Raw genomic sequence first — 19,161 nt, forward strand, 5'->3', positions numbered from 1 at the left:
TTATAACCCTTTCCAGCTTTATGCAAGTCAAAATTCTTAATCGTAGATCTTCTGAGAGCTCTTTTGTGCGAGGCATCATTCACATCAGGCAATGCTTCTTTGGAAAAGCAAACCCAAAACTGGAGTGTTTTTTTTAGGTCAGGACAGCTGTATCCAACACCTCCAATCTCATCTCATTGATTGGACTCCAGCTAGCTAACACCTCACTCCAATTTGCTCTTGATGATGTCATTAGTCTAGGGATTCGCATACTTTTTCCACCTGTACTGTGAATGTTTACATGGTGTGTTCAATAAAAACATGGAAACATTGTGTGGTATTAGTTTAAGCAGACTGTGATTGTCTTTTGTTGTGGCTTAAATGAAGATCAGATTCACATTTTATGACCAATTTGTGCAGAAATCCATATAATTCCAAAGGGTTCACATACTTTTTCCTGCTACTGTATCTCTTGTACACGTTAATGTAATTTGTTTGTTATTGCTGATGTTGAACTTGTACTTATTGTACTTTTTCTTTAGATAAATACAGATTACATTTAGAATAAGCTGCAGAAGTTGGCACCAGCCCGACTGTTGGCGAGGCTTATAATACATATTTACATACTGGTATTTTATTTTTTTTTGCAGTCATTTGCTACATCACACAAAATAATAGTACTAGTGACCTTAGCCCATTTAAAAACGGGCACATGCCCGCCGCGAGTGCACACTACCGCCCCTCCTGGCCCCTCCCTCCCTGCACATGCGGACAACAAAAAAAACACACGCACACAGACATGGGACGCAGAGAAACTTGAGGATTATTATAGAGGATGTTGGAAGTGGACAGATAGTGTGCAGCTTAAAGTAAAGGCACCCATACGTTGTTCGATCTGGTAGCAGATTGACCATTAAGGTGGCCACAAACTATACCATTTTTTAAATATCTGTTCAATTTAAGAATTGCAATCAATTTTTCTGACTGATTGTAACATTTAAAAAATATGACCAATGTACCACACATGTATGTTCATTTTTTTCCTCAATTATGATAAAAATGATTGGAAACTCTGACAAAATTGATAGGGTGTGTATATTAATAAATTAACAATCCAACACACACCATACAATCTTTAGTAGAAATTGAAGAGAAATATCTGGCATTCCGGATCGATTGAAATAGAAAAAAAAACAGGAAATCCGATCGGATTTATCGAATTACTGTAAAATTGGACCATTTTATTGTTTCCTTTGTGGCCACCTTTAGATAGATACCTCTCTGATTGAATCTGATCGGAGAGGGATCTATTGCCTGGCCACATACTGCACAGCAATTTGCAATAGATTTCAGCATGGAATATACTGCAAAATGTCCAGTTTCTGCCACCTACTGCTGCCAACCCCTCCCCGACCCACAAGTGTATGGTGTCGCACTTGCAATGTTTGTTTGACGTGCGTTCCGAAGTACAAAACAACACCTGACCGCCCAGAATGCACTGGAAGAAGAAGGCTTCATGAAAACATAGGCTAGGCTAAGCATCTCTGGGAGGGGGTTACATAATACAGCAATATATAAATATAGAAAGTGTTTCTTATGCTGAAATCGCGATAATAGCACAGTTATAGCTATTCAGGTCTGAACTCCCTATCATTAGTGATGCTGACTGCCAGGCACTGACCTCCAAGGACAAGAACCTCAGTTTTATCAGCATTCAGGTAGCAAGAGTGTGGTTGTATCTCTACATGACTGGTCACAGTCTGTCTGTCAGTCAGTAGTAAGACCATAATCACAAACTCTATTGGCACGATAGCTTAGGTCGGAGATGGAATGCTTTCCACATACCTGCTGGTCAGTGGCGTAGCTAAGGAGCTGTGGGCCCCGATGCAAGTTTTACAATGGGGCCCCCCCAAGCACTCTATACGTATCAATTGATACGGCGCACCAAAACCTGCCAATGGCAACTACAGTGTCAGAGGTGCAAGAAGGGGATGGGGAGCAGTCTGTTAATGATAACCACTATTCAATGTATCTATAGAAGTGATTGTTATGAGCATAGGACCAATAGAGAGCTAATACTGTAGTTGAGGGAGGGCTTTTGGGGCCCCTCTTGCCCAAGGGCCCCGATGCGGTCGCAACCTCTGCAACCCCTATTGCTATGCCCCTGCTGCTGGTGCTTTAGAAATATTGGTAAGGTATTATATATTTTAAATTTACTTAAATTGCAATTCTTAATAGTTTACAGCAACAGTTCCATGGAACCTTCCACGGGGTGACTGGAATATTTTGTCTTGATAAACAGTCTGTTAATGATAACCACTATTCAATGTATCTATAGAAGTGATTGTTATGAGCACAGGACCAATAGAGAGCTAATACTGTAGTTGAGGGAGGGCTTTTGGGGCCCCTCTTGCCCAAGGGCCCCGATGCGGTCGCAACCTCTGCAACCCCTATTGCTACGCCCCTGCTGCTGGTGCTTTAGAAATATTGGTAAGGTATTATATATTTTAAATTTACTTAAATTGCAATTCTTAATAGTTTACAGCAACAGTTCCATGGAACCTTCCACCGGGTGACTGGAATATTTTGTCTTGATAAACAAGTCAGTGCCTCAGGTCAGATAGATGGTAGTGAAGTGGCACTGATTTGATGAACACTGGAATGTGCAGCCAGAGTGAGCCCTCCCACTGCACAAGGTTACAAAACCAGTGCTCATCCCAGGCTGCCTGCACAGTCTGCTTCCATCTGTGACACTGATACCTGCTTCACTGGGCACCGGAATCACCTCACTGCACAGGTATTTCAGCACTCACTGGCTGCTAGAACGCTACCAACATTTCCTCCTGGCTGATTTTATGCTGTCTGCAAGTTACCAGTGAAATTTGTACACACCACACATGTTGCTATTGCATTGCTTGGTCTGCTAGTGCAAATATTTGGGCTAATTCTTTGTTATAGCATTACATCCACCTGTGCTCAGTCAGGTAGACTGTAGTTTTTAATCAAAGGTGTTGCTGAACCATCGTTGGCTGCTTACTATAGTGAGACTTTTTCTCTTGGCTCGGATGCCTTTTTGTACGACAGGTGTGGCATTAATAGCATTCTTTTTTTCTTGGGAAGACAGGAAAGCTAAAGACTAATTATTTGGGGCCATATGCAATTCACTTTTTCTCCTGAGTTTTCTCCTAGGAGATAATTTTCACACCTTGTCATAAAATGCTTTTTAAATGAGCAGCAAGAGAAAATACTCAAAATAATTTTGATAGTACTTTTTACCAACTTCTGGGTACTTTTTCAATTGTAAAATGATTAAAGGACAATTGTAACAAAAGGGATATGGAGGCTGCCATATTTATTTCCTTTTAAACAATTCCAGTTGCCTGGCAGCCCTGCTGGTCTATTTGGCTGCAGTAGTGTCTGAATCACACCAGAAACAAGCATGAAGAAAATCTTGGCAGATCTGACAATAATGGCAGAAACACCTGATTTGCTGCATGCTTGTTCAGGGTCTGTGGCTAAAAGTATAAAGCCTCATCTACATGGTACAATTTTCTATCAGATCGACTCGTGATCAGATAAGAAATTGCATCATGTGTAGATGTCCAAATTGTTTCAGATCAATTTTGCATTGATAAGTACCCAAAATCTATTGCAAAATCGAACTCAATCCAAATGGAACGGTTGGAAATTACCGTATCTAATGGATCCGGTCTGACGGAAAATTGAACCATGTAGATGTGGCTTTAGAGGCAGAGGATCAGCAGGATAGCCAGGCAACTGGTATTGTTAAAAAGGAAATAAATATGGCAGCCTCTCATTACAGTTGTCCTTTAAACGTTATTTTAAAGATAATATGACAATTATCTCAAAACTTAGGAGAAAAGGTTAATTGCATATGGGCTTCAGTTGGCCCAATTTACCATCATAGAATTGTCTTGAGTAACGTATGAGGCATAGGACGTTCCTTGAGGTCTGTATGGTTTTAGGCTGGTTTCACAGTGGGACGTTACAGGCGCACGTTAGAGCAGCCTGTAACGCAGCACACCGCACAGTAATGAAAAATCAATGAGGCTGTTCACAGTGCGGACGTTGCGTTACATTGTAACGCTGCGTCACAAGACAACGTACTGCATGCAGTACTTTGGACGCGGCTGAGCCGCGTTAGACTGCTTGCACATGCTCAGTAATGTTGGGGAGGAGTGGAGAGCGGCCAGGCTCATGGCTAATAATATGCACTGCACGTTATGACGTGCAGTGTTTACTTCCTGGAGCAGGAAGAGTGCGCATCACGGCATCACTGACGCCAGAGTGAGCTGCACAACGCGGCTCACTCTGACGTCCAGATCCAGCACCACCAGGCGTTGAGTTAGGGGGACGTTATGCGACCTTAACGCCCCCTCTAACACAACGTCCTGGTGTGAAATTAGCCTAAATCTTATGTTGGCCACAGACACGCACACTGGGCCTTATTCAATTCCCTTTTTCTTCTACGTTTTCTCCTAGATGATATTTTTACACCTTATCAATAAAATGCCTTTTAAGCCACCTGCAAGTATGAAAATACTTAAAATAATTTGGGCAGTACTTTTCACCAACTTGTTGGTACTTTTTCAATTGCAGAGTGCTGAAAAGTTATTTTAAATAGAAGAAGAAAAATTATCTCCTCTGAGAAAACTTAGGAGAAGCAGTGAAATTAAATAAGACTACTATATGAAAATGCCATTCACTTGACTATTGTCAAGTTGCAGTTGCAACAATAAGGCTACTTTCCCAGTAGGACGTTGCGTTTGAGGCGACGTTAAGGTCGCACATGCGGCACTAACGCAACGCATATACACTTTCACAGTGCAACGTTAAAGTCGCACGTTCGAAAATGTATTTACTATGGAACGAAAACGGCGCATGCGAAACATTTTAAAAAAGAAAAAAAAACATTTCTGAGCATGTGCAACACAAGTAACGCAGCATATTCATTGCTAAACGCACAGCATGCAGCACTTTCTACTAACGCTACACGTTACACACTAACACAACGTGTGCACTGTGAATGTCACACAGACTTTGCATTGCTGTGCGTTACAATATTTTATAACGTGCGACTTTAACGTCGCACTGTGAAAGAGGCCTAAAAACTAAAAAAATTCTACCTCAAAGCAAATAATGTTTTTGTATCTGTTGTTATGAAATTATCAGTTAGAAGGATTGGTAAATGCCAAAAGTGTATTCACAATCTATTTGAAAAGAAAATCAATAGCTAAATTTACCCTGTAAATTTGATTGTTTACTCTAGATTCTGTTCCGTTCTTTTTAGATTGTTTAAAAAATGGACTGCATGAATATGGTCAATCAGCATTCGTGTGTGGCTGACTTTACCAACAATCTTTTTAAATTATTTTTTTTAATAAAAACAAAGTTGTAAAATAACAGCTAATAAAACCCAATTTTCACATCATCCAATAGTCTCTAAAATAAGAACTTTTAACCAAATTTTTGTTTTTATACTTTCTTTTTTATGGTTTGATTCTAAAATTGTCAGCATGGTTTTTAGGAGTCTTTTGGACCAGCAAATGCTTAAAAACAAAAGAAAGAAAATTTGGTGCGGTGTTATGTATTCTGAAATATCTTCATATTCTTTTGAAATTCTTACTCTACAACGGAGTTTTTGTTATTGCTAATCATATTTGAAAAACAACAGACCTGATATCAAATTTGTTCACAGACTTGAGACGATTAGTACTATGCTATGGAAAGTTATATACACATGCTAGATTTTCATTGTCTGAAATTATAGTTTTTAATCATTCTTGGGGACAATCTACCATATGGACAAGTGTCCCCAGATCATTTATACATATGACCCAGAGACCAAGCACCATGTATCAAAAATGATGTATTTTACAATAATGCAATAAATACACACAATGTACACCCTTGATCCCTAGGAATTGCACCACCCCTTTAAACATAGAAGGAATAAATCATGGAGCTCCTGGCAATGATATAATTTGCAATAAGGCACTATTAATCCTCCTCCTGAATTCACACCTACACCTAATCTGAAAAGGTTAAAATGTTGTGCACCCGCACTATCTACATTTTTAGCCTTAATATTTTTGATATGTTCTCCTATCCGTGTTTCCAAATCCCTCCCCGTCTTTCCTATATAGACCTTGTTACACGGCATATCAATTGATACTGTATATCACAGGGAGAGGCTGCAATTACGGTGAGCCGGTGCTACATGTTTTTATTTCACCAATCACGGAAGGACATGTGAGTAATCCCTGGCCAGGTAATGTTATATGCAAAGTATGGCGCATAGTATCAGAGTAGTGTATTTCCAGCACTGTATCACATCTGAACAGCGGTGTAGCTCGATGTGCCCAGCAGTACTGGGAGGTTTTACTGCTGTCTTGTTGCCATCCAACCGGAAACCATAAGAGTTCTCTGTGTGACAGGCACATGAACTTTTCAGATTAGTTGTAGGTGTGAATTCAGGAGGAGGATCAATAGTGCCTTATTGCAAATTATATAGTTGCCAGGAGCTCCATGATCTATTCCTTCTATTTTTAAGGGGTGGTGCAATTCCTAGGGATCAAGGGTGTACATTGTGTGTATTTATTGCATTATTGTAAAATACATCATTTTTGATACATGATGCTTGGTCTCTGGGTCATATGTATAAATGAATTGTTTTGTTGTGTTGAGCACAAGCTAGTAGGGAGTTATTAAGTGTACCCAGATGTTGGCACCCTACTCTTCACTGATTCACAGAGTTGAATAATATGTGGCTGACCACTATTGGATAATACACACAATACACACAGGGGCGGTTGGCCCATGATGCCAAGTGATGCATTTGCGTCAGAGGGCATGGGACAAGGAACAGCATTCTGCACCCCCCCCCCTTCCTCTGTGCATGCTTTGTCCTCTGTTCTGTCACAGCAGTGCATCCTGCGGCTGCTGTGAAGAGGCAGGTAGCAGGACAGCAGTTTCCTTGGTAACGGCGATATACATCGCTGCTACAGGGAGCTGCCGTTCTCCTTCCTGCCCCAGTACTACCTATACTGGAGCCCCAGTACTACCTATATTGGGGCAACTATACTAGTGAACTCTACTGGGGCAACTATACTACCTATACTGGGAGCAACTATACTACCTATACTGGGGGCAACTATATTAGCTACCTATACTGGGGCAACTATACTATCTATACTGGGGCAACTATGCTAGCTATACTGGAGGCACCTATACCTGGCTACCTACCTACCTATACTGTGGGTGAAAGTTTTTGGGTGCTGTGCGATTACTCCAAATCAGGGGGGGGGGGTGCATCCTTACAAGTTTGCTTCAGGTTGCCACAGGCAGCAAAAAGTCTAGAACTGGCCCTGAATACACAATTTACTGCCGAGCCTCTGGACTTCTATTTCTCCCCTTCCAGAATGGGCAGAGCAGTAAATCTGTTCACTGGTCACAAGCAATTCATGAAAAGCTTGTGTATGGCATCAAGTGGTCTTCCAAAAAAGGAGACTAACGTATGATCCCTGCAAGTAATCTGCTTTTTGCTTGGGAAGGAATTCTCACTCCACTGACAATATGGAGCTACTGAACGCTGTCTTTTAGAAGCCAGATGACAAGTACTTTCAATATATTTACAGTATAATCTCGTTATAGTGAACTTACATATAGTAAACATTCAAGTATAGTAAACTATGGGCTTGATTCAGTAAACGGTGCTAACCTACTTAGCACGCCTAAAGACGTTAGGCGTGTTAACCAGGGTGCTAAGTAGGTTAGCACCGTTTCTAAAATCAGATCGGGCGCAAAGTCCCGTTAAGTCTGGTGCACGCGAAACGTCGCATAGATGTGAATGGGCACTTTGCGCGCACCACGCTGTGCGTGCACACAGTTTTGCACGCGTGTCTTTGCGCGCGATCTGAGTTTAACATGCCCAAACTGAGTGTTTAGGCGTGATAATGGCCTTTTCAGAAGCGTGCTAACAGTTAGCACTGGTTACTGAATCAAGCCCTCTGTGTCCAGGTCCCGGCCAAGTCCCATTATAAGTATATGAGAGTAATGCCTGGTATAGTAGACACAGAACATTTGTATATCGCGCTTTTCTCCTGGCGGACTCAAAGCGCCAGAGCTGCAGCCACTAGGACGCGCTCTATAGGCAGTAGCAGTGTTAGGGAGTCTAGCCCAAGGATTCCTTACTGAATAGGTGCTGGCTTACTGAACAGGAAGATTCGAGACATGAACCCACGTCTCCTGTGTCAGATCCCTTAACCATTACTCTATCCAGCCACTGCCAACCCTAATATAGAAAACTCTAATATAATGGAATTTCTGTTAAAGTAAGCCTGTTTTTTGGCCCCTACGGTATTCTGTATCTGTTTATAGTGGAAAGTGGGCGGGCACGAGTCATACGTCAGTCTGAGATGTGTGAGCAGTGGATGGTGGGCAGGCTGGCAGCCACTTGTAGTCTGCTCGCTATCTGCACATTACTCTGGGCCTGCACTAGCCAGTGAGACCTCTGCTTTCTGTGTAAGCTGCTGCCTGATTACTGCTTGTGCATGGCTGCAATGCTACAGTATCATCCAGGCTGCACAGAAATGTGGACAGAGAAGCACAATGAAGGTACTGTACCTTCTTCAACTGGTGAGACCTATGCTATTTGTGCAAGATGTTGTGTGATTATTGCATGCAAATCCCTGCATATGCAGTATACAAAATGGTGCGCATTGCTGATAATGTAAATATATTTAATACTGGTATGAATGTAAAAATTGAAGACTGAACCAGAACTTTAAATACTGCCTGTTGCAAGGTTGTAAGTCTTTGCAGTCTTTGCCCAGATAATATAAGAATGTAGCACGACTTGCTGAAAGGTAAATGTCAAATAGCATATGGGGCATACATCCTGAGCACGTTTGCTGTATCCCTTCTCCAAACAAAAACGCTCCATCAGGATTAAAGGGAACAGTTTAAACAAAAAAAGCAATTGCTGAACAGTCCAAAGCTAATACAAATTCTGTTGTTGTTAAAAGGATTTTGATTTTTTTCAATCTTGATTTAGATACACATTTTAACCACTTGAGGACCCTAGGCTTACACCCCCCTAGTGACCAGGCTATTTTTTACAATTTAGGCCACTGCAGCTTTAACCACTTCAGCCTAACTGGACAAAAATTTTCGTCCAGTTAGGCTGCCCGCACTCTCGCGGGTCGCACACGCTCCCGCGGGCCTCCCCCCCGTGCGTGCTCCCGCTGGGGGCCGTTAGCCCAGCGATCAATGAAAGGGATTATAAATCCCTTTCACTGATCGGACCCCCCCCCCCCCCCCTTCCCCGGAGAAAAGCCGACAGTGTCTCTTCAGACGCTGCGGCTTTTCTGAGATCAAAAAGTTCCCCTGCTTCTATCTTCTTCCTGGGAGCGAGATCGATCGCTCCCAGGACTTTTTGACTGTGGCCATCTTGTGGCCAAATAGCAAACTACACCAAAAATCACTTTACATTGAATAAATACATTTTTACACATGTAAAATCCCCTGTTTACCTCCCACACCAAAAAATACCCACATACAAGTTTTAATAAAAAATAAAATAAAAAATTACAATGATAAAAAAAAAACATAAATAGTTACCTAAAGGTCTAAACTTTTTAAATATTCATGTCAAAGGAGTATATCAATACGATTTATTAAATTATGGGCTTCTAAATAGTGATGGACGCAAATTGAAAAAAAGCACATTTATTTCCAAATAAAATATTGTCGCCATACATTGTGATAGGGACATAATTTTAATGGTGTAATACCCGGGACATATGGGCAAATACAATACGTGAGTTTTAATTATGGAGGCATGTATTATTTTAAAACTATAATGGCTGAAAACTGAGAAATAATGAATTTTTTTCCATTTTTTTCTTATTCTTCCTGTTAAAATGCATTTACAGTAAAGTGGCTCTTAGCAAAATGTACCACCCACAGAAAGCCGAATTGGTGGCGGAAAAAACAAGATATAGATCAATTCATTGTGATGAGTAGTGATAAAGTTATTGGCAAATGAATGGGAGGTGAAAGTTGCTCAGATGTAAAAAATTCTCAACCCTGTAGGCTGAAGTGGCTAAAGGAAAACTGTAGCAAGAGGGCTATGGAGGCTGCCATATTCATTTCATTTTAAACAATCCCAGTTGCCTAGCTGCCCTGCAGGTCTATTTGGCTGCAGTAGTGTCTGAATTAAACAGAAACAAGCATGCCGTTAATCTTGTCAGATGAAACACCTGATCTGCTGCATGCTTGTTCAGGGTCTATGGCTAAAAGCATTAGATACAGAGGATCAGCATGATAGCCAGGCAACTGGTATTGCTTAAACGTAAATAAAAATGGCGGCCTCCATTGCTATCTTGCGAAAGTTGTCCTTTAAGGGCTTGCTGCAGGGCCGTATAACTCAGCAAACAAGTGATTTCCGCCCGCCCCCCTTTTTTTCTGACCACCAGCAGAGCTTTTTGTTGATGGGCTCGGATCGCTGCTGCTCTGTTTATTATTTATTTATTTGGGTTTTTTTTGTTTTTTTTTTAATTTGTCTATATTTTTTATTCCCAGCCCCCCCTCCCCCCCGGCAGCCAATCACCGCGGTTGGCTGTGATAGGCATCAGCCAATCAAAAGATACATCCCTTGCCAGGGGCGTCTCTAGCCATTTTGTCACTCCAGGCGAGAAATCCTGTGGTGCCAACCCCCCCCCCCCCGCCCCCAGCCCCATACCCCCCCACTCCTGTGGTGAACCCCACCCCCGAAAATCATAATGCAGCAGCGTTTCACCAGAAAATACACTTATTGCGGCATGGGTTCACCAGAAAATAGTTGTAACGCAGCAGAGCGTTTCACCATAAAATATACTTATTGCGGCATGCACTCACACACACCACACACACACACACAGTACACACACATATACACCGCACACAACATACACACTATACACAGTACACACACACACACTACACTATACACACACACTATACACATCCCGGTTTTCACTACCTTATAGTGTGTCTGTTCCCTTATGCAGAGAAATAATGAGGAGAAAAAAGCTGAAAGAGAGAGAAGAAGATGTTTGCCTCACCAGGATTGCACTTTTATTTAGCTTTCCTGTATGACAAGAAGACACAGACACCCAGCACTAGGGAAAGTGGGAAACAAAAGGTGAATGAAGAAGGCTGGTGCACACCAAGAGGGCTTCAGAGCGCTTTTCAAATTTACATCAATTTGAAAAGCGCTGGGCTAATGTTACCCTAAGAGGGTGTTCCCACAGCAGTGTTGTGATCGCAAACATGCTGCAGGTAGCATTTATTGGAGCGATTCTTTCAAAAATCGCTTCACAAAGTCGCATTTGCGAATTGCTAGCGATTGCGATTTTGTCGTGCACTAGCCGAGATAGGAGGAGTTGAGTGAGACTGAGAATAGCCTGAGATGGAGCAGAGAGCTTATCTGTATTGCAGTCCCACATTACACAGAGGCTAGTTGCTGGTAATAGGACTGCTGTCCCTGCCAGTCTCCCACACAAGTCAGAAAGCAGCCCTCCTGGAGTCTAGGGACTGTCAAAACTTTTCAACCTGTTTAACACCTTATCTGCACATGAAGTCATTTTAACAATGGGGAGAGACCAGACAGATTTTTTCCCATGGACCCCCCTCTGCATCATGCTCTGTATATTTACCAGCTTGCCTGCCCTCTAATTGCACTTTTATCAGCTAGCCTAGTGTTTTACAATGCCTTACAACAACAAACCTGAATACAGCAGACACAGGACCAACCTTAAATCACTGAATGAAAGGCGGCCTGGGGGGCAGTCAATGCCTGTCTGCTACAGTCTCTACTTCCACGCAGTTACCAGTAGCAGAGAGAGGGACTGAATGAATCTCAGGAGCTGATGCTGTACTCGGATCCCTGACTAGGATGAGTGCCTTCTCTCACTGACTCATTCATTACTGTGGTTCTTTGAATCATTGAGCTGAAGGAAATGAATGAATCAGTCAGTAAATTAGTCATGAGTCAGGCAATGCTGCTGTGTAACCTGATACCTGAGTGAGTTGAGAGGCATTTCTCCTCTCACTACTCAGTTCAGCAGCGCCCTTCCCTCCTCCTGTCGCCCTTCCCTCCTTCTGTCGCCCTAGGCAAGAATTTATAGCTGCCTAATGGCTCAGACGCCTCTGTCCCTTGCACAGCAAACAACAAGTACATGAACTGTGAATTTGGAGGGAATATTGAGGGCAATCCTTTGGTGAAAATATAACATACCCCTTATATTCAGCATTGCATAATATATTGGTGCTTTATAAATATTGGATTATGATAATAAAAGGCATGGATGTGGGAGGATGAAGTATTTCCACACTTCATGATGGAGAGTGATAACTGATAAAAGGATTGCCAAAGCATCCATATTCCCAGATAGGGCTTTTACATGGCTTGAAGAATATTCAGGCAAAGGCATTGATATCATTTTGATAACAGTGATTTATGTTTTCTTGTTTGTTTGCTGTACATAACTCGTTTCTTCTTTTTCAGGGGTCATTTCACCATGCGTTTATTTTTCCTGGCATTTATCCTTTCTGCTTACACATCCTGCGATGTCCACGCTGGCAGCCATGATCAAAACGAAGCAGGTATTCTATCTGACATGCTTACAAAAATAGATGACATATGGAACTGGTGTGTTAATCCACATAGGTTACAGAAAAATGATGATACGCTGTACGCCATCTGTAACCTACAACCAAATTCCAAGCTGAACGCAACGGAGCCCAACATCACTGGAGATGTCTTATTCAAGCAGTGCTATCCAGACGGAAAGCTAGAGGCACACTTCTGTATACGAGGATTTCCAACAAGTCCAAATGGATCTTTAAGAGCCATTCACATCCACACCTATGGCGACTTGAGCAATGGCTGCGACTCTACTGGAGGACATTACAATCCTAATTCTGTAAACCACCCGAATCACCCTGGAGATTTTGGTAATTTTCAAGTGAAGAATGGGAATATTCAGCAGCACCTCCACAATCTCCAGGCTAACCTATTTGGCCCGCTCTCTGTGATTGGTAGATCTGTTGTAGTCCACAAACTCGCCGATGACCTTGGCAAAGGCAATAACCAGGCCAGCCTGGAGAATGGAAATGCTGGACTACGTCTTGCTTGTTGCATTATTGGAATTACCACTAATGCTAGCTGGGTCAAGTGGGTGTCAGGGCCTGGTAATCAGTAGTATCATGTTGCATGATACAGGTATGACAGGCGATGACACATATGTTAGGGTGGTCCTGTAGTGAGAGGGATATGGAGACTGACATCTTTTGGCACTTATTGGCTGATCTCTCCAGCTTCAGTAGTCTAAAGAGCGTACATATTATACCGTCGCTGGGCAGTTGGGTGAGCTGAATGATGGCTCACCCTGCTGTCGCTGAAATTCCACTATTCCCCCTCTGAGTCGTAGCAACTCGGGGAGGTTGTTTGAACACGTAACTCGGGGTCCAGCTATTGTTGGCACCCGAATCACCGGTACGCTGCCGCAGACTATAGCATTGCAGCATTGCAGCTATAGCGGTGCCGATACCAGGCACTACGAGGGATACGGTGTGCGCCGTGTTGAGCTGTTTCATCACATATGAAACAAGCATGGGGTTAGTATGGTCAGACTTCAGTAGGGGAACCGATCTAGTGTTGAATGTTCAAATTCAGGATCCTGCATTTGGAATCCCGAATTATGCCGAACAGTGCACTTCAGCTAGGGATAGGGTCAGGGGTGGCTCATTCCCGCCCTGTGTCATGTGACTCTGATGCATGCACCTTGAAAGGATTCTGTAACCTCATGACCCTCATGACCACTAGCTTGGGTGCTGAAGTGTGGTGCTCGGCATAATTCAGGTTTTCTGAATGCAGGATCCCAAATTCGAACACCAACACACTCCCTCCGAGTTAGGCCTCTGTCAGACGGGCAGCAGACAGGCTGTGAACTCACTGCCTCTCCTGCTCATCAGCGTTCGGTACTGGCGCTGTACAGGTGCCTCCCCCCCCCCCCCATGGAGTCAGATCTGAGCATGCCTGCAGCCGCACTCAGACTTGGCATGTCCCAGTTCTCTGCTGCTCTCTAACACCACCGCGTCAGTGCTTGCCACACATGGTGTTACAACCACTGCAATTTGGCTGCATTTAAATTGTACTGGCAGCAGGGGCGTATCTGGGTAATATAGAGCCTATGGCAAACACTGAAATTGTGCCCCCTGCCTCCCATCAGAGCCCCCGTTTCCCTCTAAAAACAGCATCCTTTCTCACTTGCATGTATTTTGGTTGCCTGTGTTTTTTGGCTCAGGATATTGCTAAAGTTACTTTTTTAACTATCTCTTCTTATTCCCTCTCTGTCCTCTTTTCTAACGCAAAGCCAAGTGCACCCCACATACAAAAGTTAAGTAGCCATATTCCAGAGATCACAGAATTAATCTGATCTAATTTCTGAGTGAAAGGGAGGCATGGGGCAGGCAAGGGGGTGCAGCACAGGGACGCCCTTGATGCTGTGGCACCCATGGCATGAGCCATACCTGCACCCCTCTAGATACGCCTCTGACAGGGGCAGACGGTATACTGAACTGCTCAGCAAATGTACAGTTCAGCCTCCCATCTGAAAGAGACCTAAGTGTCTTGAAGTAATTTAGAGCAAGAAAAATATCAGGATAGCCAGCCAATATGTATTGTTTTAAAGGAAATGAATATGGCAGCCTACATGTCTGTCTCATTACAGGGTCACTTTTAAAGGGTCGGTTCACACTTGATTTATGTTTATGTTTTAGTTTCCACATAGATGTGTAGATGTTTGAGGCTGGTACTATCTGCCTGCTTCTTAGATCCCAAATAATTTTGCTACTATTGGATACAGAGGGTAAAAAATGAAGTTCTATCAGGTTGCTCTTGTTGTTGTCTGCTTGAGAGGCCATTCCTCAACTTCTGTCCATGGAACCTCCATGTCTTCAAACTCAAAGATGAGGAGACTAGAAAGATAAAATGACGAACAGCAATACAAACGTGACACAAGGATCTAACGCTTAACCATTGAAAAATGTTTACTTACTGTTCTCGGACTTTGTTATAGAGATTTGCCCACTTCCTGTCACAAGATAAAGCGAGGGAAATTCTCCCAGATGGAGACACTGACGGCATTAAAAACCCAATAAGGTTTAAACCATTACCCACAGTATCAATACAATTTTAGCTTGAATTTAACTTAAAATCTCTTGAGAACTTTAGTTGTGAAAACACGCACAGTAGCAGCTAGGAAGGCACAATCTCCATGTTGAAGGATGTATTTGTTTATTAAATTATGTAGACTTGAGCAGGGGGACTAAGATTTTATGGTTAGCTGGGGACATTTGGCAGGGAGATTTTCATCTGTAGTCTCGAAGAGCTATAATAAGCAAGTGATTCCTTAGGGCCATAACCATCCCCAGGGGGCCACCAAGATAAGTCCCAAAGAAGGATGACACTTTTTTGTATAGGGCCCAAGAGGAGCCCAGCCATGTACTTTGTATGAGGCCAACAAAACCATTAGGGATTCTGATATGGATCTTGTCCATAATGTAACTGCTGTGAATTACAAATCACAGACACCCTCTACTGCCCTTCTAGATAATGGGATATACAAGCACATAATTTTAGATCAATTGACTGTATACACTGTTTATGTCCCTTTAAAGGGAACCTTAAAACGCAGAGCGGATCACTCAAAAGGCACATACACACGTCGGATTTGCACAAACGACCCGTCGTTTGGACGTTCAAACGACTGGTCAATCGGACGTTAAATCGGGCGTGTGCACAGTCTGTCGTTCAGCTGATAAGAGCGGACTTGAGCAATCTGCTCTTATCAGCTGAACGACAGACTAGTGATGGGTCGTTCACGAATGAGCCGGCTCTAAGAGCAGGCTCTTTGCTGTGAACGACAAGAGCCGGCTCTCAGTTTTGAAAGAGCCGATGCCTCAGCCGCCCCACACAGCTCTGATTTGCTGTGTAATAAAGGGCGCTGAGGCATGCTGGGAGATGTAGTCCTTCTCTTGCAGCTTGTAGGAGTGTATGGGGCGGAGCAGAGCAGTAGCAGGAGGGATTGCCCCAGTCAGCGAAGCAGTCAGGAGTTGTCATGGAGACGGGGGCGGGACTTTTCCTCCGTTTCTGAGTGGTGTCCAGTAATATTTAATGAAGAGCCGATTGAGAGCCGTAAGAGCCGGCTCTTTAATGGGAGCCGATTCAGAAGAGCCGATTCTCCGAGAAGAGCCGGGATTCCCATCACTACGACAGACTGTACACACGCCCGATTTGACGTCCGAACGACCGGTCGTTTGGACGTCCAAACGACGGGTCATTTGCGCAAATCCGACGTGTGTACGCACCTAAAGACGGTCTGCCGACAGCTTGTACTCACGTGCAACTGTCGGCAGAACGACCGCCCCGCGGGAGGGTCTGACGAACCCCTCATTTGAAAAAATATGGCGTGTGTACCCGCCTGAAAACACTTTCCTAAGCAGATATCTGAGCTTTTTACTGTAAGGGGAAAAAATAAAAAGGTCAATAGGTCATGTATTTTCACTCTGGGACTCTTGAGACACTGCAATTGAACAGACACTATAAAACATTACATCTGCTTTGTAAATGTTTATACATAAAATAAAACCTTGAGATATTTAAGAGAGTCATTTTTAGGAGTAGAATGACAGATCCAATGGTTTATATCATTAGCTTATTTTCATCTCTGGTTCACGTTAAAGAGAACCTGAATTGAAAGGCATATGGAGGCTGCCATGTTTACTTCCTTTTAAACAATACCAGTTACCTGGCAGTCCTGCTGGTCTTTGTGGTTGCAGTAGTATGGGAATCACACCTGAAATAAACATGCAGCTAACCTGGCCAGACTTCAGTCAGAACAGCTGATCTGCTTGCTTGTTCAGGGTCTACGGCTAAAAGATATTAGAGGCAGAAGATCAGCAGCCCAGACAGACAATTTGTGTAGTTTAATTGGTTACAAATATGTCAGCCTCCACGTTCCTTTTACTTCAGGTGTGCCTTAATCGGTTCAGGTGTGGGAAATGAGAGTTGTATGCCATTTATTTGTTGCAGCCCACAGAACTCCTGCAATAAATCTGCAGTGTGTTTACTTCTTGCTTTCATGGAAGCTGACAAAGGGTTAACATCCTGTGTTTCCATATTAGCTGAGGCTGCCGAGATTGCTGTGCTGACACGGTTGACAGCTCAAATTACAATTGTGATTACTTGCGGCTGAGGGGGAATTAGACAGGCTCTTCAGGGCCAGTTTCCACTAGAGCGAATCAGCATGCGTTTTCTGCATGCAGATTTGCATAGCCAATAATAGTCAATGGGACTGTTTCCATTTGTCAGGAAATCTGTGCGGAGGATTGTGCAGAAAATAATCTGCACAGCTGAGCCATCAGAATTCCCACACCGCAAGACTAGTGTGCGATTCGCATGTAATGTATCTAATCGGAAATTCGCATGCGTTTTCCCTATGCAAGTTTTCCATGCAAATTTGCATACATTTTCGTGTAAAATTAATGTAAAAGCACACAGGCACTGCCATGGTTAAAATCACATACTTACAAAAATACACGAAAAAGCATGCGAATTTGCATGAAAATTTACATACGCATGCAAATTAGTTTGTGTTTTCCGCAAAAAAAAAAAAAATCGCACTGCACTAGTGGAAACGGGCCCTCATTCTAAACACAAACAGGGTGGGTTAATCTGTGTTTTCCTTGTGCCCTGTGCACGAGTTCAGGTCCACTTTAATAAGAGAGGTTAGGACCAGGTGTCGGGTCTGGAAGGGTATAATCTTACGGTGGCTATGCTCTAACTGATTTTTCTCGTTGATGCCCCAACATGTAGGCCCTATGGATTTTTGGCTGAAATCAATCAAATCGGTCGATTGCATCCGACGGAAGATACTGATCGACTGCCCATAGTGTTGCATTGCATCGAACATGCTGAAATCAGCTTAAAATGTATGTGCAGTGTGTGGAAGGATTTGGCCAGATAGATCCCTCTCTGATCGGATTTTGATCGAGGGATCTATCTTTTGGCCACATCTAAAAGTGTATGGCCAGCTTTAGACAACAAGAAGGAGGTTTTAATTAAGGTGAGAGATTAGGGTTAGGCATTAGAAAGTGAATTGGTTAGGGTAAGCGAAGAACAAGGTCAAAAACACTGAAAACAACAACAAAAACAGTGCGCCCAAGCTGAAACATTACATAAAAACACTCCAGATACTGTGGCCAACCAATTCCCCCAAATCCACAATTATGTTGCATTGTTAGTTACCGCCTTGTAATTATGCAGATTTATTCCTGGAATATTTGATTAGCTAGGCGACTCATCCATGGCTTTGTTAAGTTACACCCCCGCATTTGTTATTTTATCTGTCCACTGAAGAAGAAAAGTAATATTTTTGAGAAATTGCTGTAGCTAGAACTTTTTCTGCTCAGATTGAAGTTGACAATTCTTATTAGCCTGTGTGTTTAAAGTGAATGGGATACTTTTTTTTTTTTTGATTTATTTTAAATAAAGATTGGCTTGACCTCCACTTAAAAGTTTTATATGCATTACTTTAAAGTTCATATTAGTATGGAATATGACTATGGAGCTATGAAGTCTGTAAAAATGCCTGCAACACATCATATATCAGTAAAATCCAGATATCTTCATTGGTACATTCACAAGACAGGCTGGTTCTGACGCATTTCAGACTCACAGGTGATTAGTTATAGCTTTGACTAAGGACCTGTGAGTCTGAAACGCGTCAGCTACCAGCCTGTCTTGTGGATGTACCAATAAAGAGCTCTGGATTTTAGTGATATCTGGTGTGCTGCTGGCTTTTTTACATTTTTCTGTGCTGCTGCCCGGTGGAGGGATTCCCTGGCACCGCCATGATGTGTGAGGGGGTATGTAGCAGTCTGTTTGATGCTATACAACTATAGAGCTACATTTAAAGTGAGATGTTTATGTAACTACAGCCAAAAATCCTAACAGGATTAATTCCTCTTATGATCACTGCCAAATGACTACCCGTGTAGGTCCTCCCTCAGGCATTGAGGATATGAAGGTGGCAATTCTAGGGCGAGGGTTGG

At 42.8% G+C, this 19,161-nt stretch overlaps 2 protein-coding genes across 2 annotated transcripts in view; both read left to right on the forward strand.

Annotated features, from left to right (window-relative positions):
- Positions 1-2,670: 2,670 nt before the first annotated feature.
- SOD3 (superoxide dismutase 3) lies at positions 2,671-18,617 on the forward strand. The gene is made up of 2 exons (XM_068278160.1): positions 2,671-2,776; positions 12,551-18,617. Exon 2 carries the CDS (start codon positions 12,564-12,566, stop codon positions 13,245-13,247), a length of 684 nt encoding a protein of 227 aa, XP_068134261.1. The 5' UTR covers positions 2,671-2,776; positions 12,551-12,563; the 3' UTR covers positions 13,248-18,617.
- LOC137564359 (extracellular superoxide dismutase [Cu-Zn]-like) overlaps positions 12,908-19,161 on the forward strand; it is a 34,301-nt gene continuing 28,047 nt past the window's right edge. The window contains exon 1 of the mRNA XM_068278149.1: positions 12,908-12,999. The gene's annotated coding sequence lies outside the window, so the exon portion shown is untranslated. The remainder of the gene's footprint in view (positions 13,000-19,161) is intronic.

This window comes from Hyperolius riggenbachi, chromosome 1 (assembly GCF_040937935.1).
Source record: "Hyperolius riggenbachi isolate aHypRig1 chromosome 1, aHypRig1.pri, whole genome shotgun sequence".
Classification (NCBI taxonomy): Eukaryota; Metazoa; Chordata; class Amphibia; order Anura; family Hyperoliidae; genus Hyperolius; species Hyperolius riggenbachi.